This window comes from Grampus griseus (genome assembly GCF_964374135.1).
Source record: "Grampus griseus genome assembly, chromosome: 14".
Taxonomy (NCBI): domain Eukaryota; kingdom Metazoa; phylum Chordata; class Mammalia; order Artiodactyla; family Delphinidae; genus Grampus; species Grampus griseus.
In genome coordinates this window covers 60,496,964-60,518,366 of record NC_139008.1, presented here as the reverse complement: position 1 = coordinate 60,518,366, position 21,403 = coordinate 60,496,964, and the positions used below count along the sequence as shown (strand labels likewise).

Sequence of the window (21,403 nt, the reverse complement as noted above, 5' to 3'; positions counted from 1 at the left end):
TCGCCCTGCCCTCGCGTCGGTCCTCCCTCTCCCGCGCTGTCTCGATCTGCGCGCCGCCTTGCTCACTCCGAGCTCGCTCGCTCGCTCGCTCGCTCGCTCTCTCCCCCTCTCTCGCCTCTCTGTGTCTCTGGCTCTCTGCCTGGCTCCCTTGGGTCTGTTTCCCTCTCCTGCCGCTTCTTTCGGGCCGTCCCTGGCTTCGTTTCTCGCGTGCTTGGGGTCTCTCCCCCTCTCCGCCTCTCGATCTCTCCGGGGGGCGGGGGGTTCTCCGAAAATCGCGGCGCTAACGGCGGCTCCTAAGCCGCTCCAGGCGCCCATACCGGGGGGGGGGGGACCCGGCCGCGAGGAGAGGAGAGGGGGGAGCCTTAGTCATTTCCCCGCTCCAGTCCGCGCCCGCCCGAGCGCGCACTCACGGCCGCTCTCCCTCCTCGCTCCGCAGCCGCGGCCCATGGAGCCCGCCCGCCCGGCCCCCGGCCGCCTCAGGCCGCTGCTCTGCCTGCTGCTCGCTGCGTCCAGCGCCTGGTCAGGTAAGCACCCCCACCCCCCACCGCTGCCGTCCCCAGATTGCGGGTTCAGGCCTCTCAGACCGCCACTCGGCTAATGTCGAGCAGTATGGGGGAGAGGTGCCCGTAACCAGGGTTACAGATGCGGAAACTGAGGCCCAGAGAGGGACAACGACTTGCCCAAGGTCACACAGCCAAGGATGGAACACAGTCTCTCTCGACTCTGACTGTGCGACACTATGCTGGGCACCAGGACAGACCCAGATGAGTTGGTTCACCAGCCCCTGCCCAATCTGTTGGCGGAGGCAGGCTGTCAGAAGCTTTCAGAGCAAGGCGCCCCTGGCTTCTCTAGAAGCTCTTATGTTTTCCACATGTTTGACTTCAGGGTCTAAGAGAAGGGGCAGAGGTCCTTCCAGTACTGACAGGATGGAACAGAAGCAGGCTGTTGCAATTAGGGAAGAGTGAGCTATCCCTCTTGTGCGCAGAGTAAAACAGTGTTAGTATGGGGGAGAGAGAGGAAGGGAGGCCAGGGTAACCCTGGGGTGAGCTGCTGCAATCCACAGGTCCTGATGTGGAAACACGGCGGATTGTCCCCGTGGTTGCCAAAGCCTCTTGCTGGATGGTCGTGCTCCCTGCTGCTCTCCGGGCCCTCCTCCTTCCTCCTCCGTTCCCCAGGCTTCCAGGCAACTCCCTGCAGCTCAGGTGCTCTGTGGGGCTGTTACCTGTGGCTCTGAGCGTGTCTTTTTGTTGGCCTACATCAAACACCTGGCTGTATCCAGCAGGCGGGCTCAGAAGTCTACCGTGTGTTCGCCAAGGGGTGAGGTCACCATTCAGGAGCCCTGCTTCTTAAAGGGGTTTTGCAGCACCCTGAGTATCCTGGGAGGGGGTGGGGGGTGGAGAAACTGCGTTAAAGGAGTTGTTGGAGGGAGAATGGGGATCTTGTTTTTTTGGCTCCTTGAAGCCGTGTTGTCAGCAGAGGGGTCTCTGCACCTCCCCTCCCCTGAGGAAGGAGGTAAAGATGAGCTCAGTAGGCACCTCCCCCCTCCTGCATTTGCCTAGAGACTGGTAACCATCTGATAGCTGTGAGAAACGGAGAACTATCAAACAGTGGGTGGAGGGAGTAGTGGGGGTGGACAGCAGCTTCTCTCTGCCCCACAGTTTCCCCTGATCCCCGGAACCCACGCAGCCATCCCCCCACCTCCCCTCTCCCAGTCTTTCAATTACAGTTGGGTCCTCGCTGGACAAGAGGAGGTCCTGATAGATTTCATGGCTCTCTGGTGAGCCGGTGGCATCTCCGATCTACTCCTTCCTGCCTGAGCCGGCCATTTACACCCAGCAAAAGTCCGAGGCCCTGCCCTGCCGTCCTTCCTGGCCTGGAAGTGCACGAGGGTCTCTCTCAAGCGCTTAATTTTCCTGAAGCAGGGAACTGGGTCCAAGTTAATTTCTAAATGTCTATTCCAGACCCTTCTCTAACCAGGACCCCGTGGTTCCATCCCTGGCAAATGAGGGGTGATGCTGATTAATGAGTGGGCAGCTGCCTTTCCCAGGGCTACCTGGGAACACCAACACCCTTCTCGGGAGGAAATTCTCCCCGTTTTGCCTATAAAAACAATCTATAAAATGGTAAAGTTTAGGCCATAAAACTTCTGTTCCAATCCATTCAGTATCAATAGCCTGAAAAAGTGGGAGCAGCAGACGGGCAAAGATTAACTTGGAAATAAATAAATCTTAGGAGGTAAGAATAAACTTCTTGGTTGAGGGTGGTGGGGAGGGGGTGTCACCGCCAGAGCTCAAGCATCCCAGCATCCTTCACTCGGTTCTACAGGGTCCCGGTCACCCTCGCCCGTGGCATGGAATTCACCTGGTCTGGCTGAAGGATGGGCCTTCAGACCCTTCTCCCAGGGCTCCAGGCATGGGCTTTATGACAAAGCACAAGAGAGGCAGGACAGAAGGGCAGGAAGGTAGAAGGAGACAGTTGTGCAATTTTCTAAGAAAATGGATTTGTTTGCGAAACTCAAATGTCAGGCTTAGGAAGACAGCTTTGGATTGAATGACTACTAGTGTCTCTGGCAGAACTGTCAGCCTGGGCAGTGTCACATGACTGCTGTGGCTTCACATGATCACTGTTTGGAGGGGGCTGGTCATGGGAATTATCTTGGTTGGGGGAGACAGGGAAAGAAGTTTCCAAAGATTGCTCTCAGCACAGATGCTGCCAAAGGGAAATTCTGAAAAGAGGCGGCGAAGTCACCAACCTGTGTTCTTGGAGCCAGCGTGAGGCCTGTTTCCTCAAACAGCTTCACCGAGGGAGATTGTGAGGCTGGCAGAAGGGCAAGGGGCCGGGGTGGGGACAGCTGGGCAGCCGGATTCTGCAGCACAGCAGCGGTGCCTGACACTGAGCCTGCAGGCTCCTCACTTTGGCCCCACCTAGGTCTGGCGACCTCTGGGACCCCTGCTGAACAGACTTCAGATAAACCCCCATTCACTCCTCGCTCTGACTTGGAGAAGGCCAGGCCAAAATGGGGGTCAGGCTTTGGGGGACAGCTGGCCCTCTGCTGAACCTCTCACCTGTTGGAAGAGGGTAGCATGCTGGTGACTCCTCTGTACTTCCCTAAGTGGTGAAGTTCATCTCACTTCCTGTTTCACAAGAAGAGAAAGGGGGGCGGAGTGCTTGGCCCCAAAGAACTCAGTCTGTGGAAGGTCCTTTAAGGCCTTGGTGTTCTCTGGGTACTTTCTTGCCATTAATTATTCCTTTACCAACCCCGTGGAGACTCGTGGTGTGATTCATCCAGCACGTATGAGGTCCTGATGGGAACCGTGTGTTGAGAGAAGGGAGGAGAACCAATGTTCCTTGAATGTTACCTGTATTCCAGGCTGTGTGCTGAGCGCCTCATCTGCGTAATCCCATCAATCAGCGAAGCAAAGCATGAGTTGGCTGTTATCCCCATTTTGCAGATGAGGAAAATAAAGTCCAGAACTGGGGAAGTAACCTGTCCAAGCAGTAAGTGGTAGGGAGCCTGGATTTTGAATCCTGGCCTCATGGCTAGGCAGCCTTTGAGGGAGGAAATTCAATGACTTAATCAGGGTTACTTAGTCCAAGCTGAAGAGAACCAGAGGGGCCCCCACCCAGCTCAGACAGAGGTTTGTGGAAGGGTTCCTTCTGGGGCAGAAGTTGTTAACTGAGCCATGGTCGTTTCTCTGAAAGCGCCCAGAGGATGCAAGCACTGGCAGCCCCTTGGTCCTCATAAACGACAGCTCTGGGAGCAGTGTGGCTCCCATCAGAGCCCCCGATCTGGACAGCCGAGCTCTGGAGGCCCCAGAGCTGGAATCTTCCTCCCTGCATCTTCCTGGTGCCCTTTGCGACAGATGGAGAGGGGGTGTGTGAGAGGAAGGCAGTCTAAAACTGTTGTACAGATCCCACACACGCTCGCTTGCTGCTTCCAATGGCTCCGTGCGACAGATTATTTTCTTATTTGTAGTCCTGGACTGATGGAAGGTGCCCCCCGCTCCGCCTCTTTTTAATGTGCTCAGATTTCTGGTCTGTCAACACAATTCTAATCATGTCACTCCCCTGCTCAAAACTGTTGAGTGGGTCCAAGTTTTCTTTTTTTAAAAAAAAAAACCTACAACAAGGCCTGGGCTCCCTCCCTGACAGGCCCTATTCCTCAGCTACATGTTTTCCAAAGAGCTGACCTGTTGAGATGCTTCTAAACGACCAGGCTTCCTCCCTGCAGCCAAAGCTTTCCTGGCAGCTCAAGTGCATTGGCATCTAAGAGACCCTGAGAAGGCCTGCAGTTGTAGAAGCCCCAGCCAGGCCTTGTTTGCTCCAGGGTTCCCTAGACATATGAACAAGAAGCATTGGGTTTGTTTAATGCCCATTAACACGCGGCCTAACCCAGTTTGGTAAATGCCTTCGTACAAATCCACACCCTCAGCTGAACTTTCTCATCTCTGTGCCTTCACTTATGCTGTTCCTGCCACCAGAGATGCCCTTCCCTGTACGTCCCTATCTTCATATGTCGGAATCCTACTCAGCCTTCCATTTGTGCTGCCTCATGTTCCGTGGGATCTCTTCCTCCTCTGAACGTTCACCCCAGGATTTATCTAAAGCTACTTATCACTTTCCCCTTGCTTTATCACATATGAGTGCATGTTTAACTCTGGTTCACATAGTGGTTCTGCATTGTAGCCTCTCCACATACAGACACAGCATACCCTACTTGGACAATTTATTGAGCTCTGTGTTTCGGTTTCCTCACCTGTAAAATGAAGTTGACATCAACAACTGTATTTCAGACACTAAGTCAGCCAACCCATGTATAACACTTGAAGCCATGCCTGGCAGGTAGTAAGTGCTCAGTACCAGTTTACTGCACGTTACGTTCAACCAGTGTTGTAATCGTCATTGTTTCGTTCTTTGGGTATTCTCATCTATGGGAGTGGGACTGATGTTGGAAAGCACCCAGCACAGCTCCTTGCACACAGTAGGTGCTCACAGAACAACAAAAGCTGTTGAGAGTGAACACGAGATTGGCACTTTTCCCTGTGGCTTTTGTGCGGTTGGGGAGGACAAGTTGCGCAGAGACCGACCAGCTGGTGTGATGGAATAGTTACTGGGACTGAGCGGCCACCATGGGCACAGCCTGCCTCTAGGTGTCTCTGTCCGGATCCACAGGGCTGGAATTGCCGATTCCTAGACCAGGAAAGCAGGAGGGGGCCTGAGAGAGCCATCAGTCAGCACCTCTTTGTGCAGCTGAGAAAACTGCAGCCCTGAGGGAGGAAGGGACCGGCCAGGCTCACACAGCAGGTCCCTGGCAAGGCCTGGGTGGCATGCCAAGCCCCCTGTCATCCAGGCCAAGGCTCTTTAAAACTGAGCTGTGCTGGAAGTTTCCATCGTTAAAGCTAGAAATCTGACAGGATCCCAAATTCCCTGGAAAATACCAAAGTAATAATAATGGGAAACATTGTTTCTGGCCACTTACTGGGCTCAGCACTGGGCATGTATGATCCCAGTGGGACTCACAGTTACCCTGGGTGATGTGCATGGTTGTAATCAAATCCATCTGACCAGTGAGGAAACTAGGCTCAGAGAAACAGAGCAACTTGCTCAAGGCCACACAGTAAGTGGCAGAGTCAGGATGACCATAGCACCCATGATGTACGCTCACTAGGCGTCACCTCGCCCTGACAGGCAGGAACACTGAGGCCCTGGGGTACTGGCGTCCTGCCCTCTTGGCACTCCTCGCATATTTCTGTCAATCAGTGTATCCTTCTGGGAGGCAGAGGCGGCGGGTGTTCCCAAGATGTGTTTCTGTCCCGTACTGAAGAAGGAATCATCTGTTTTCACAACTGAAACTGCTTTTCTGTTAACTTGGGCGTTCCTGGGACAGGTCTTTTGATGGAGCCCTCCGCAAGGTGGATTTTCCCTGCCAGGTGTCCTGCCAGGCCCTCGGTCCAGAGAGATGCAGAACAGCTGAGGTGGAAGCTGGCCATTCTACAGAATTGGTTCTTTGTGTCTGTGAGATTTCCTGGCACGTCCGACTGGGGGCGCAGAGTGTGAGATGGCTGCAGAGTAAGCCAGGAGCTGAGGGAGATCAGGTGCCCAGATCAGGGGGAGATTGGAAGCCAGGAGTGAGGGATGAGTCTTTAGGCTAGGGGCCCGGAGCCGGAGCATGTGGGTGACGATGCCACGGTGGGTTCTAGTGCCCTCATTCTTCAGAGCCCACATTGTCCTCCAGAAGTGGCGGCCCATGCTGGAAAAAAGTAGTGCATGGTGTGCTAGGGACTAGCTGAGCTGTGAATGTGTGCTGCCTCTTCCTTATCTTTTTATTTTGGAAAATTTCAAACGTTTGCGAGATGAGGAATGGTGTGAGGAACCCCAGCTTCAACAGTCATCGGCCATTCATGTTTCACCTGCCCCTCATTTTTCTGGGGGTGGGGGGAGGAGGGAGGATTGTAAAGCAAATGGTAGACATCAGGCATCATTTCATCCATCAATGCTTGGATGTGTGCCATTGTCTACTCCTTACAGTGAGCCAAAAAGCATAGAATCCTTCATCCCCATTTTATGGGTAAGGAAACTGAGATTCCCCAAAGCTGAGTTGGACTCCTCCCAAGGCCACATAACCAGTGAGAGTTAAATAAAGCTGGATCCAAGGCTTGGTTTACTCAACCATTTTTCTGTCCTTATTATGGTCATTTTAATCACAAATATTCATTCAACAAATATTTTTGAGCATCTATGTGCCAGAGGTGGCTCTAGGTGCTAGGGATACAACTGCAAACAGACAAAAATACCTGCTCTCATGGCACTGACACTAGTGAGGAAGGAAAAACAGACCCAAGTAAACATTATGTCAGGTGGAGACAAGTGCCGTGAAGAGAACTAAAGCAGGTCGAGGGAATAGAAGGTTGAGTGGGGAGAGAGGGAGGGCATCTCTGAGGAGCAGAAGCCTGCATAAAACTGAGGGAGCAACCATGAGAATATCAGGGGAAGAGCAGGCCACACAGAAGGAGAAGCAAGTGCAAAGGCCCTGAGGCTGGGATGGGTTAACTGTGTTCCAGGAATAGCCAGTGAGTCTGGACTTAAGGGAGATAGGCAGTAGGGGAGTTAGGAGAGGTCAGGGCCAGACCAAGTAGGATCTGGTTCACTGAGCACTTGACATTGAACATGTGAGGTCATGTGGTATGATCACTACTCTGTACATCATCTCATTTAATTCTCACCACACAGTTCTGTAAGATGGGAACTGTTATTATACCATTGGACATATGAAGAAAGAGAGATTCAGAGAGGTGAAGTGACTTGCCTAAGGTCTTATAAGTGCAGAGGTAGGATTTGCGCTCAGACCACTAAACACTGTAGTATCCTCATCACTGCTTTCCTGTTTTCACTCTTACCCCCTCCAGTTTCTTTACCCATAGCAGCTGGAGTGAATCAAATCCTCTTTGTCCTTCTCCAAACTTTTCAGTGGTTCCCACTCTGCCCTTAGAATAAAATCAAACTCCTTACAATGATCCATGAGACATGGCATTTTCTGGACCACATCCATCTCTCCAGCCCCAACCAGTACCACACTTGCCTTCCTCCATGGGCTTCAGCCACAGCAGTCTTCTTTCTGGCCTTCATATGCACCAGCTGCTTTCCTACCCCAGGGCTTTTGCACTTGCTGTTCTCTCCTATTGGAACACCTTCCTTGGTCTTTGCATTCTTCAGGTTTCAGTTGCAATCTCACCTCCTCGGAGATGCCTTTTACAACTGCCCCATTCTAAAAGTGGTTCTGCTTGTTATTCTCTATCGTGGCACCAAATTCGTTTGCACTCCTAACCATTTCTATATTTGTTTAATTATTTCAGCCCTGTCTCTCCCACTAGAATATAAGCTACATGAGAGTAGGAACTATGTCTTATTCACTGCTGGGCCTCCTGGGACCTTACACAGGGCCTGGTAACAGTAGGCAGATTAATACATATTGGTTGAATGAAGAAAGACACTCATTTTAAAAAGGGAGCTCAGAGCCATGAGGTCACACAGGCAGTAACCCTGGTTGGAAAGCAAACCTGTGCTCTAACCATTACACAGTCCTACCTCTGTAACGGGGGCCATGACCACACTGAAAATCCCTGCCTGTCATGCTGAAATAGGGATCCCTAAAATATCAGGAAGCACAAAATATCAGTGCCAGCTGGGATGGAGGTAGGGGCCCAGAAACCCTGGGATTGGTACTTAAACTCTGGCTATATAGAACAGCTTGCCCCAGTGTAGACACCCTGGTGAACGAGCAGGCAAACCATGAAACATGACACAGTTCGTGCTACGCCCTTTTGGCCTTGATTTGGTTTGGAGGGCCTGACTCGGTGCCAGCCTCCCCCAGTGGGTCCTTCATTGCACAAGGCTGTGTGGTGCAGTGGGTGAAGTTGTGGGTGGAGTCAGACTGCTCCGCAGCCCTGTGACCTTGGCCAAGTGGCTGTACCTCTCTGAGCCTCAGTCTTGCCCTCTGTGAAGTGGGGGTGATGACAGCCTGTGTTGCCGGGTCCCTGCGGAGGCTGGTGAAGCCTGTCGTGCTCCTGATAATACCCGTGCTCAATGCTCATTAACCATCATTACTATTACTGTTATCTCTGTGTGGTCACCATTTTATGGTTGGAGCTCTACAGAGCAGGTGGAGGTCCTGCTCCATCACTTACCAGCCAGGACTTGGAACTCACTACACTGCCCCTCTGGGCCTCAGTTTCCCCTTCTGTGAAGTGGAGGCTCAGCTTGGCTGCTCTCCTGCTGGTCCCTTCCAGCTCAGATGCTCCAGCCAGGATGCCTCTCTCACCCTTCATCTTGATGGTACCCCAGACCCCCTCTCTAGCAGGGGAGGCAGTGGAGAGGTACCCACTTTGGGGCACATTCCTGAGTGAATCCAGCATGTGCTACTTCTTGGCTGTGTGCTCTGGAGCAGGTGTCTTGCCCTGCTCTGAGCCTCAGTTTCCTCATCTGTAAAACGGAAATGCTACCACTCTTTCCTCCTGCACAGGGACTGTTGAGGGTTAAGGGAATTAAGAGCTGTGGAAAGTGCTTTTGTGAACTGCAAAAAGCACTATAAAAGGCATCAGCGGATAGTGTCAGCTTGGGGAAAAATCTTGTCCGGAGACTGTCTGCTGTGGGCAGCAGAGTGTGCTGAAACCTTGGCAAATGTCATTTAATAAATGTGCGTTCCTTTTAAGGGGGCCGTTATCTCAGCTGGGAAAACGTGTGTACGTCCTTGATAGCCTGAGAATCCAGAGTCCTGAGCCAGAGGGGACCCAGTCACAGGGGGAAGAGATTGCACGTGACTGACCTCAGTGTTTTGAGTCCTGCCTCTCAGGTCTCAGCTTCCTTACCTGTAGGAAGGGGCTGGTGACAACAGCACTTGCTTCACTAGGCCGTCATGACAGTTAAATAAATGAGGGCTCCCTGTTATGTGACCTCATCCACACGTTGTACCCATGAGGCCGTGGCCGGGCAGCACCAGGGCCTGTCCTAGAGTAACATCTGGGCCTGGAGGTTGGAAGGACACCCTGGGTGCTCAGCCTCTCCAAGCCTCACTTCCGGTCCTCAGCTTCTCCCTCTGCAAAATGGGGAGGTGGGAAGGAGGTCCTTAGGTTGTCAAGGAAGTGGATGGTGGGTGTTAGTGCCCCTGCATGCTCTCCCAGCCTCACCTGGCCCCCACCAGGCCTGGCGAATATGAAGGGTGCTTACAGCACACACGTATCCATAGTTCTTTCCCTGCTGCTTTGCAAAGAGGGCTGCGCTGCGAGCATTTCTTCATTGCCTCCAGATCCCGTCCAAACCTAGCAAATGCTCACCAGGGCTCTGACCCTCCCCGCCCCCCCGGCCTCCCGCCAACAGCGCATACAGCCTGCCCACAGGTCCAGCTCCAAGGGGTCTTGTGCAGACATTGGGGCAGAGCTAGTTCTGCCTCAGAGAGAATCCTTAGCTTCTCAGGCTTAAGGCTGGGATCCTCTGTCATCCTCTTCATCCTTAAATATCCACTGCATGGTGACACGGCCCTGCACGAGTGCTTCCTCTGTGCCAGGAGCAGCACTGAGCTCTTTACACACATTAGCCTGTTTCATCCTAGAAGAGCCCTAGTGTTATTATTATTATCATCATCATCATCATTCTCATTCTACAGATGAGAAACCAGAAGTCCAAAGGGGTTAAGACACTTCCTGTGGTCTCATGAGTGGCAGAGTTAGAATCCAAACCAGAACATGCATTCAACAAATGCCAGGCACTGGTATAAACCTGAAGGAAACTGCAGGGAACAAAACTAAATCCCTCTCAGAGGGCTTATAAGTAAATCTAGGGTAGGGAGATAGATGCTGATGAAACTGACAAATGCTTGTCATATGTCAGGTGATATATATTGTAGATACAGGGTGATATGTGTTGTAGAAAAATAAAGCAGAGCAAGGGACATCAAGGGGGGTAGTGTTTTATATACCACGCCAAGGAAGGCCTCTTAGGCCAGAAGGAGGTGAGGCACCCAACATGCAGATATCTATGGGATGAGAGTGCCAGGCAGAGAGAATGGCAAGTGCAAAGGCCCTGAGGTGCGTAGAGAATCTGGCATGGTTGAGAGCAAGACTGCAGGGCCCTGGGGGCCACCGCAAGGATCCTGGGCCTCACTCTGAGTACAGTGAAGGGTGCAGGAGGGTTTTGCACAAAGGAATGATGTTACCTTAGGTTTTAGAGGCTCCTCTGGCTACAGGGAGGATACATGTTACACAGAGGTGAGGTGGAGCAGGGAAGCCGGTTTGGAAGCTGAGATGAGGATCTAGGTGAGGGACGGTGGTGCAGTAGAGGTGGTAGGGAGAGGTCAGAGTCTGGCCAGATCTTGGAAGGTGAGGCAGCAAGCTCTGCTAATAGCTGGCTGTGGGTCAGGAGAAAGATGCGAGTCGAGGAAACGTACAGATCTCAGGCCAGCTCTTCCAACCACTGAACATTTGGCCTTGGGGAGAGAGACGATGGTACCCCCTTGTTTACAGGTGAGAAAGTGGAGGCTTGAAGAAAAGTGACTCTACCAAGTCACTCCACTAGGGCTGACATATAAAGGTCTTCTGGCCCCAGAGCCCAAGCTATGGACTATCCTGGCACCTTAGGAGTTTACCTGCTGCATGGAAGGGGCTACCAGTGTCTGCCCTTTCCCTGCAAGGGAATGGACAGTACCCAGTTCTCTGAGTTGCCTGGAGTGGGGGTGAAGGAGAAAGTACCCTGGGCCCACTGGGCCCTCCCCCACTTTATTCACAAGGCCATGTGTATCCTCTTTTGTGCTGGTTCCAAGGCAGGTGCTAGTTTCCACCGCAGAACCTGGGGCATCTCCGCCCAATGGGTACCAGTAGACTGCTCCCAGTGATGACCTGCTGTTCAGATGGTAACTGAAGCCATCCTTTCAGGTGCTAGGTTAGCCCAGTCCCTAGCCCTTCCCCAGCTTGCTCACAGCCATTGAGCATGTCCCAAAGACTGTGCCCTGGTCCCTGAATTGTGGCAAGCCCTTTTCTCTCCTCCTCACCTTTGTGCAGAGGAAGAAAAGTTCCACCTTCTTGAGTGCCTTCCCTTCTCCCCAGCCTCTGTCAGCTTTCAAGATGCAGCTCAGGGACCACCACCTCCAGGATGTCTTCTCAGATCTCACCCATCTTCCAATACCCTATCCCCAAGCCTCTTCTTGCTCACTGATCACCCTGCACATGATCATTGCCTGTGTCCGGGACTCTGCCCCGCAGTGGTGGGGATCCGTCTTACTTGGCTCTGTGTCCTGTGGCATCTAGGACAGGGCCTAGCCATAGAGTGAGGTTTGAAAGGGCATGAATGAATCGTTCTGACTCCAGAGGAAAACCAGTGCCCCAAGCTCCCCAAATGGGAACTGCAGAGTCTACACAGCCATCACCCATGCAGCCCCCTCCTGAATGCATCCTGGGGACCGTCTGCCCCACCCAGGGTCATGAGCTTCAGCAGGGCATTTCCAGGCTGGCTTCTTTACCACTGTGCCCTACGGCTAGCACCCAGTCAGTAGGTGCTCAGTAAAGGTTTGAGTCTCTGGTCAAGGGCAGGACCCTGTGCCGGGGCCATGCAGCACTTTCCCACCAGGAGCCAGATTTGAGGGAAGCATCTCCCCTGCCCTCCTTCCTCTCTCACCACCCTGTATGTGCCAGGCATGTTCACCACTGGGTACACTCACACACTTGGGTGCATGGACACACGGTGTACACAGACAGTGGTCTCCACACACGCTGGGCCCCTGCTCCCCAGCACTTAAAGCACACACACCCTCACGTTCACACTCACGTATACACCATTTCCATCGCACACGTGCCCTCCCTGCGCACGTGCGCGCACACACACACACACACACTTGTGCGCACATCCCGCTCCTATCCTCCCCTACCCACACACATATTCTATGCACCCACATGCTCACACCCCTCCCCGATATCTGTCTGTTCACACCTTAGGTGCAGACAGACCCTCTCATGCCACCAACAGGTTCACACCCACATTCAGATACCCTCCTGGGCACAGTTCATGCCCTCCTCCTGCCCCTGGTCCCTGGTCCTCTTCTGACACACTTCTGAGCTGCACCAGAGCACGTTCCTGCACATACGAGCATCTTGTGCACATGCCCACCCATGCACATGTGTGTGAACACTTGTTCTTGGCGCACTTGTGCACTCGTGTACCCACTCCTGCATCTGCCCTCTTTCACTCCTGTGTGCATACTCCCATCCACACTCCTGCACTACACACTCTCGTACAGAGACATCAGAGATACCAAAGGCAGCACCTGATGAGGTGCTACTGTGTTGGGGGGATAAACCAGCAGCCCCCTGAGGATGGCCGAAAACGATCGAGGTCAGGAAAGGGGGATGCTGAGCTGTCCCAGCTGTGGGGGCCGCGGTGGATGCCATCTTGGGATGCTGAGCCCTGGGCACTGCCAGACCTCCGGCCATAGCCTCCCAAGCCCCGGGCTCCTTGAGTTTGTGGAAATCTGAGGCGTAACCTCCAGCCTGTCCCCAAGACCCCTGCCCTGGTGACCCACTGCTTCCAGGAGCAGGCAGGCTCCCATGCAAGTGCCAGTGAGCACCCATCAGGGAAAGGCTGGCTCTTGGGAAATGTGCATTTCAGCTTTGCCTCTGCATCTTTATGAAGCAGGAGGAATCACACCCAGAGATCACAGTGGCCCTGTTTCCCTCACGGCAAGTTTCAGTTCTAAGTTGATTTGTTTGCTCCATTAGAAAAGCACCCATGCTTATTTTTTCACTTCTGATGAAATTGTTTTCATCTTTTCTTTTTTGTTTTTTGGTTTTTTTTTTTTTTGCGGTACGCGGGCCTCTAACTGCTGTGGCCTCTCCCATTGCGGAGCACAGGCTCCGGACGCGCAGGCTCAGCGGCCATGACTCACGGGCCCAGCCCCTCCGCGGCATGTGGGATCTTCCCAGACCGGGGCACGAACCCTTGTCCCCTGCATCGGCAGGCAGACTCTCAATCACTGCGCCACCAGGGAAGCCCTCATCTTTTCTTAATCTCAAAAACTACACATGATTGTTGTACAAAAAAAAAATCAAATATTTTTCCAAGTCCAATGGTCAGGTTTCAGTCCCCATCTTATTTCATCTCTCGCACCCTCCTTGGCCTATTAGTGGAGGACAAAGTGGGCGCGGTGGGGGGAAGCAGGTCATGGGGAGGGGGCAGGAGATGGGGTCAGAGGTGCCAGCAGGAGTCCCTGTCTAAAGGGTTGAGGCTCAGTCCAAATGTAGCATTGGAGTTGTTTCTTTAAAGTCTATCTTGTCTGCTCGTGTGCAAGCCCCATGAGGCCAGGACACAGCCGTTCTGCAGCCCTGAGCTGAGGGCCTGGCTCACAGCAGATCCTGGTAATTCATCACTGTCCAGCCATGCTGTGAGCTCCCTGCATCCTGTGGACAGAGTTCCTCGTACAACAAGTACACGGGGCAGTTCCACCCACTGTGCTGACTTCTTCCATTAGATAACTTACGTGTTTTATTTCATTGCTTAATATTCTTCCAAAAGCAACAAATGTTCACTACAAAAAAGAGAGAGACTTCAATATATTATTTGCTATAAAATAGAAAATATGCCTATCCCCGTGTCCACCCTGGTCCACGCTGGTCCCATTTCCCAGTCGTAACTTACCTCAACATTGTGATGTTAATCATTCTAGGCCTTTTCTCTAGACAATTAGATCAGTCAGTCTGCAGATGTTTATTGAGCATCTATTCTGCGCCAAGCACTGTATTTTCTTATTACCAAATAAGATACTGTAAATATTCTTTAATAGGCATCCAGTTTAGAAAATCTGAAAATACCCAAAATAGAAGGAAAAAAAGGAAAAACCCATTAGATTCATGATCCAAAGAGATTCATGATCCAAAGAGAGTTGTGTTTTATAGCTTTGTATAGTACCTTGCAGTTGTTTATTTATACGTAGTTTTAGTTTACAATGCCATGATCATACTGAAAGCAGTTTTCCTGCTTTTTCATTGCACAAGTAACACAAACAGAAGACGTAAAAGCAAAATCCCTTGGAAGTCTACTACTCACAGTTAATTACTACTAATCTTTAATATCAGATATACATTTTTTTCAAAACTAGAAGTTTGGGATCACACTGAAACCATCACTCAGGAACTGACTCTGATCTTGTAGTCTATTTCTGTGTCCATAATTATAATCCTTACATGTAGGCTTGGTCATCATGTGAGTTCATCATCAGGGGATCAGCAGCCTCCTTTTCTTGGAAATTAGAATATTTCCAATTTTTTATTTTTATAACAACACCTGAATGAATGAAGCAAAATGTTTGCGCATATCCTTAGTAACCTGAGTATGATTTTACATATTTATTCACTCATATTTTAACAACATCAGAACGTTGATCACAGTTATCTTTGATGGTATTCTATGAGATTATTATTTTCCTTTTATACTTTTTTGTTTTCTCTAAATGCTTTGCAATAAACAGATTTTATTTGCTAACCACAGTATCATTTAAAATTATGCCATGCAAAAATTTCCAGACTGCTACAGTTTCACAGTGATGGTTTTTTATGGCTGCCTGTAATTCCATCTAGTGGACAGGCTACTGTTCACTTAACCTTCCTCTGTCATTGGCCACTTGGGTTTTTTCCCAACTTTTTCAAGATCATTACATGGGAACCCCACTCCATATCCGGGGTCATGTCCTCATGGAACAGCCCAGCAAGGGCTGGAGAACAGGTTTCACACCTGTGGTACCTCCTGCCACACTGCTTTCCCAAAAGGATGCGCCACTCTCCACTCCCACCAGCATCATGTGACGATGCCCAGCTGCCCTCCTCTCCCAGAGACAGTTCAGGCTGCTAAACCATCGCTTTCTCTGCCAGGAGGGCAGGAGAGAGCGGGAAATGGGTTTGTCAGTGATGCCAGCGCGATGACCCCAGGCCCAGAACCGCGGGAGTGATTTTTAACAAGGCCGATTCCCAGAACAGAACCTGCCGAGAAAAAGAAAAGCAAGCAAGCGAGGGAATGACTCTGCTGGAAACGCACACACACAAGCAGATTAAAATAATATTTGGCACTTCTGTCGCACTTTTAAAATTCTTCAAACGCTTTATAAACACTAGCTAATTAATTAAGCCTCCTAAATCTGGCTGCAGTTGGTAGAGAGAGCTTGAGAGGAGCTAAAAAAGGCGGGGCGGGGGGGGCGGCCCCACACAACTCCAGATTTTATTGTGGCCTCCTGGCTGTGACTGCAGGCCTCCGGCTGCACAAGAATAGCCCTGCCCCAGCCGCAGGCCTGGCTCCGCACCTCCTCTTCTGCTCCCGCCTCCCTCGCCAGCTGCTGCCTCACAGCCCTGTGCGGTGGTATTGATAAGGATAATAATAACCACCATTGACGGCGTGTCTATGGGCCAGGCACAGTCCTGGGCTCCAGGCTCGCCATCTCCCAGACCTGCCTGTGACAGCCCCTTTAACAGATGAAGAAAGAGCCTCAGGGAGAGGATTTGCCCAGGAGCAAGTGAAATCCCTCCTTCCTTCATTAATGCGTTCATTCAACGTGTATTTATCAAGGGCCCGGTGTGTGCCAGGCAGTGTTCTAGGTAGGGGGCTGGAAACACTTCCTTGTGGATCCTTCGTCCTGCTTGGGGGGAACATGACAGTCCAGAGAAAATCAAGTATGTAATAATGTATCTGTGGTAATAATGGGAACAGAAACTAAAGTTTAACCAGCACCTGTGCTGCAGGCACTTATGTCCAGCTGTGTCCTCATGACTGTCTCGGGGGTGTGGGTGCCAGTACCCCACTTCGTGGGTGACGGAGTGGAGGCCCAGGGAGGGCGGGTGCTGAACTGGCTGAGGGTGGACCGTGCTCTCACGCAAGCCTGCTGGCCCCAGCGCCCGTGCTTCCTGCCGGTGGCGTTTCTAGTCCAGTCTCCAGTGTAGACGCAGCCCTTCGGGCATGGTCCTGCTGGGTGCTCATGGCAGCTCTTGATGCTGCCCGGGATCTCCCGAGGTCCCTGCCTGCCCCTGGGGGCCTCCTCCGTGTGCCTCTCACACACCTGGTCAACAGTTCTACCCCAAGCCCCTGTCCTCTGCAGACAGCGGTTTCTTCCCTGCACCATGAGGGTCAGGCTGTCCTCAGGCTGCCACTCTGCATTTTCACTCACTGGCCATGAGAAACGGGCAATCCCTGGCATGGGAGTCAGGGCTGGGACCACAGGAAGGGGATGAGAGGCCTGTCCCGAGGCCCCGGGCTTACCTGCAGTGAAGGAGTCTGTGGCTGGGTAAATTCACAAGGTCTCTCTCCAGCTCAGCCGGAGGTGAGGGGCTGCTCGGGGCAGCAACTGCAGCCCTGTCCAATGTACAAGGCAAGGTGGCCTCGGTCAGGACAGGACAGGGTCACATCAAGGGTCAGTGGAGCAACCAGGCAGAGACCAGTTGGCCCATCTGCACCTCTGCCAGGCTGCTGCCACTCTGTGTCTCTGTCTTATTCTCTCTTTCCCCCCGCCTCCTTCTCAGTCTCTCACTCCATCTCTGTCTGTCTGCCCCTCCCTCTGCCCGTCTCTGTGGTTCTCTCTCTGTCTCTGTGTGTGTGTATATGTGTGTGTTTCTCCAAGGTCTTCATGATCTGTCCTTTCTGCCCACCCCACACCTTGTTCAGAATCAAGGCCCTGGCTGCACCTCACTCCAAGCATCTACAGCACCTCTCACAGCATCTTCACCAGGCCTGTCCATCTTCCTCCTGTGTCCCCCTCCCTCCCAACCTCCTCTACTGGGAGTCCCTGTTCATGTGCCCCAGTCCTCTCCAATTTGGGGCTCGGGTCCCTCCCCACCGCCAGCCTCTAGGACCCCTTCCAGCTGTCCAGCCTGGGAGCCCTGGAGGCCCAACCTGGGTCCAGCCCCTGTGTGTCCCAGCACCCAGCCTGGGCCTGGCCTGAAGGAGCATCAGCGAGATCTGGTGGGAGTGAAGTTTGAGCAGCTGACCCTCCTCATTTATTCATTGTGTGATGACAGTAGCTTCCCCTGTGCCCAGCTTGGTGCTAAGTGACTTCTGCGTGTGATCTCATTTTCTTTTCAGAACACGCAGAGACCTGGGGGTGGTCTACCCATCTTGTAGATGAGGAAACTGATACTAAAGCAATGCATAATCAGGTCATGGGTGAATAAAAAGTGAGCCAGGTCTCAAACCAGTTCAGATGGCTCCAAAGACCAGACCCTTCTTTTTGACACTGTCCTGGCCTAGGCATGTTGTTTGTTCCTACCAGAGATCCATGGAGAGGGGCCCATAGTAACTGACAGATAAGGAGACTGAGGCTCAGAGGGCAGTAAAGGGACCCGCCCAAACTAAAGGTATCGAGCAATGTCAAGTGTGCAGTTGTCGAGCGTACTCACAGGCCGCCCTATGGGATCTTCACGGTCACCTGAGTGATAGCCAAGGTCACACAGCAATAAGCCTTGAGCCGGGACTCACACCCAAGTCCTTGTACTTCACAAGTCCACGGCCCGGACAAGCCCCAACTGCTGAGTACTTTTCCAGGGCCTGCTTCCTGAGCCAGACCCAAAACAGAATCTAAACTCCTTATAGAGCCCCCCCGCACACCATGCTGCCGCCTACCTCTGAGCCTTTGCCCAGGCTGCTCCCCCTCTCAGGAACACTGTGCCCCTTTCTTTATTCCTGGTAAATTCAGATTTGAATTGAGAGCCCAGTTCTGACTTCCAGAGCAGGCTCAAGTACTCAAACCTACTCTCTGCCACATCATTTAAGCTCTCTGTGCCTCCCTTTCCTCTCTTGTATTAGGGTCTCACGTTACAGGCTCGTTGTGCAGGTTACATGTGATACACGTGCAAGGTGCTGAGTTCAGGTGTGGCTCATGGTGCACTAAGTCAATGAAAACTGTTGTTGATAAACACTTGAGAAAACCTACAGGATCACCTAAGGATGAATAAATAACTGGATCGTGTTTCCCTCCAGGAGTGGCAGGTGAGGACGAGCTGCAGGTGATTCAGCCTGGCGGGTCAGTTTCAGTTGCAGCAGGAGAGACGGCCACTCTGCGCTGCGACGTGACCTCCCTGCTCCCCGTGGGGCCCTTCAAGTGGTTCAGGGGCACAGGGCCAGGCCGGGAGTTAATCTACAGTGTCAGCGGAGTTCCCTTCCCTCGAGTAACAACTGTTGCAGATACTACAAGGAGAAACAACATGGACTTTTCCATCCGCATCAGTAACATCACGCCAGCAGACGCCGGTATGTACTACTGTGTGAAGTTCAAGAGAGGAAGCCCTGACGTGGAGTTTAAGTCTGGACCAGGCACTCATCTCACTGTGAGTGGTGAGTATGGCCTGGGTCTCTTTTGTCCCCCTGGTCTGTGACAACAAGTCAACAAGAATGCCCTCCACCCTTTGAGAAAAAAGAAAAAAAAGAAGGATCAAGTGCAGCAGTGGGTGTTTATATCATGATCTGATTTCACTCCCTTCTACAGATCAGGGAGACTGAGGCCTGCAGAGGTCATGCTACTTGCCAAAGGCCCCACAACTGGTAAAGCTGGGAAAAGTCTGGAACCCCAGTCTGCCTGGCTTCACAGCCCTTGCCTTTTCCATCCCGTCTAGCCCTTTGGTTCCAGGGCTGAGGGAACTGAAGGTCTGAGCGACTTGCCCCGTCACAGCCCAGGTATCACCTCCTGCCTCCAGAGAGTGCTCCCCTCAATGTGGCTGAGTCTTCTCTTTATTCAGCATCTATTGAGCACCTACTGTGTGCCAGGCCCTGCTCCAGATGTTGTGGAAGCGGCAGTGACCAAAGCAGACAAGGCTCTTCTCCCGTGGAACTTATGTTCTCTCCCCTTCCAAAGAGAAGTCTATCCAGGGCAGGGTTTCTTTATTTCCTCTTCAGAAACATCACACTGAGAAGAAATTCCTAGAGGCATAGGTTCAGTGTTTACTCTGACGGCCTGGGCTAGAGGAGATGCCCAGAGGTTGGGTGTTTCCTGAGGGTCTGTTGGGAAAACCCTCCTGTGATTCAGGGACTGACTCACAGAGTCACTGAAGGCTCCCAGCAGAGCTGGGTCATCTCAGAATGTCCCTCCCCAGGGAAGAGGTTCCCCATGTGGGTGACTTAGGGGCTGCCCCATTGAGGTAGCAAAGGTGCTCATTTAGAGTTTTCTCGCAAAGACCCTGGATCCTCTTCCTAACTCCTGAATCCTGGACTGTGACACAGGGAGGACCTTATACACCATCCAGTGCAACCCACAACGTACACATGGGGAGCCTGAGGCCAAGACGTGACAGGGACCTAGACCGCAGTCACATGGTCAGTGAGGGAATCCTTCCAGAACCCAATCTGTTTCCAGGCCAGACTCCTTCCTGCACCACCATTGGAACTGGTTTCATGGAAGAGCCTGGCACATAGAGGGGACAAGGTTGAAGGTCCTTGAATTAACCATTGAACAGGGAGCCTTTACATAGGTTTCCCCAAGGTTCAGAATGCCCCTCACATTCAGGCCCTGAGGCCCAAGGTGACTGGGAACCTCTCCCTATTTTTAGCCACAATTCTCTCATCCCATATCAGCACCTGGAGCTGCCCAGTGTTTCAGCAGCTGCAAAGCACTCAGCATATGGAGACAGCGTCTGTCAGTCTTTTGTTGACAAATATCAAGTTGTTCCCAAACTTAGGATATTAGAACAGCACTGCAGTGGATAATCTTGTCCTGCATCACTGTACTCAAGTGGGAGGTGCCCGCTGGAGGTGGCATTGCTAGATCATGGACTATGTGTGTTTTAATTCGTGTGGATATTGCCAAATTTCCCTCCTAGATGTGGTAGCAATCGAATCTCCCCATTACCCCTGGACGTAGGGAAGGCGCCTTTATCCTGACTTTGCAGCTCTTACTAAACTTCCCAGCTGGTGGTTCCCTTGCTCAGCCAATCACAGCTAGTAAGTGGCTCCACTGCCACTCAGATCTGCTGCCTCCCAGGAGGCTGCTCGTCCTCGTCCCCAGGCCGCCTGCCCAGAGGATTCCCTGGATGAGAAGGGAGCGAGGGGAGGGGACGAGGGAACAGCAGCCTGACAGACGCTGAATCTTCCTCATGGCCTTTTCTCCCTATAACCAGTGCTCAGAAGGAAGGGCTGTCTGTTTTCCCTTCTACAGATAAGGACACTGAGGCTCAGAAAGGGATGTGGCTGGTGAGCAGGTAGGGGAGCCAAGACTGAACCCCCAGCGTCCTGACTCACACCCTGCTCTCTGTACCCCCACTGTGCTTGTCAAAGTGTAGAGAAAGCTTCAACCCTCTCCTATAAAATCCTGTATTGTTCTGTTCTTCAGTAATAACTATGAGAAAAAGTCCCGTGTGAGAGGCAGGACTACCTTTACAACCAGATCAGACAGATACTACAGTGTCTTGTGATGTCCTGAACATGTTCCTAAAAGACACACTTAAAAGCACCAGGAGTTTTTCCCTCTGTTGTTGCGATCTTGCTTCTTCACTAGGCCTCATGGGGGAGCAGCTCCGGGAAGTGCAGTGCGGACAGCACAGAGAGGGGCCGGTGCAGTCCCAGCAGCACCATGCACGCCCATTCCTGGCTCTGCAGGCCGACGATGAGGAGGGGGAGGTGCTCCCTAGAGGGCGCTGGGGACCCCGCGTGAGCAAGAGTTCATATTCTAGACTCAGGTGTCAGGGGCCCATGTCTTCCCTTGTTGCTACAGGGTCCCCAGGCCTGGGCACTCAGAGGCCACTCCTCCCGGTACTTGCTTGAAGTCAAAAATCTCAGAGGGAAAAGGGGAGGGTGGTGGTCAGTGTGGGGCTTGTGAAGGTGGGGCGCCTGCTCTGCTGATGGCCATGAAAGCTTGGATGTGACAGGAAACACTTCTGGGACACAGTGGGCGGGTGAGGAG

At 52.3% G+C, this 21,403-nt stretch overlaps 1 protein-coding gene across 2 annotated transcripts in view; it reads left to right on the top strand.

Moving 5' to 3' along the window:
• Positions 1-442: 442 nt before the first annotated feature.
• Positions 443-21,403, top strand: part of LOC309832552 (tyrosine-protein phosphatase non-receptor type substrate 1-like) — a gene marked incomplete at its 5' end in the record, with an annotated part of 41,978 nt that continues 21,017 nt past the window's right edge. Inside the window, 2 exons of one of the 2 annotated variants that reach the window (XM_082670432.1) lie at positions 443-524; positions 18,493-18,846. In XM_082670432.1, the coding sequence (XP_082526558.1) occupies positions 446-524; positions 18,493-18,846 (433 nt within the window). The remainder of the gene's footprint in view (positions 525-18,492; positions 18,847-21,403) is intronic. The other variant, XM_082670433.1, reaches the window with a different exon arrangement.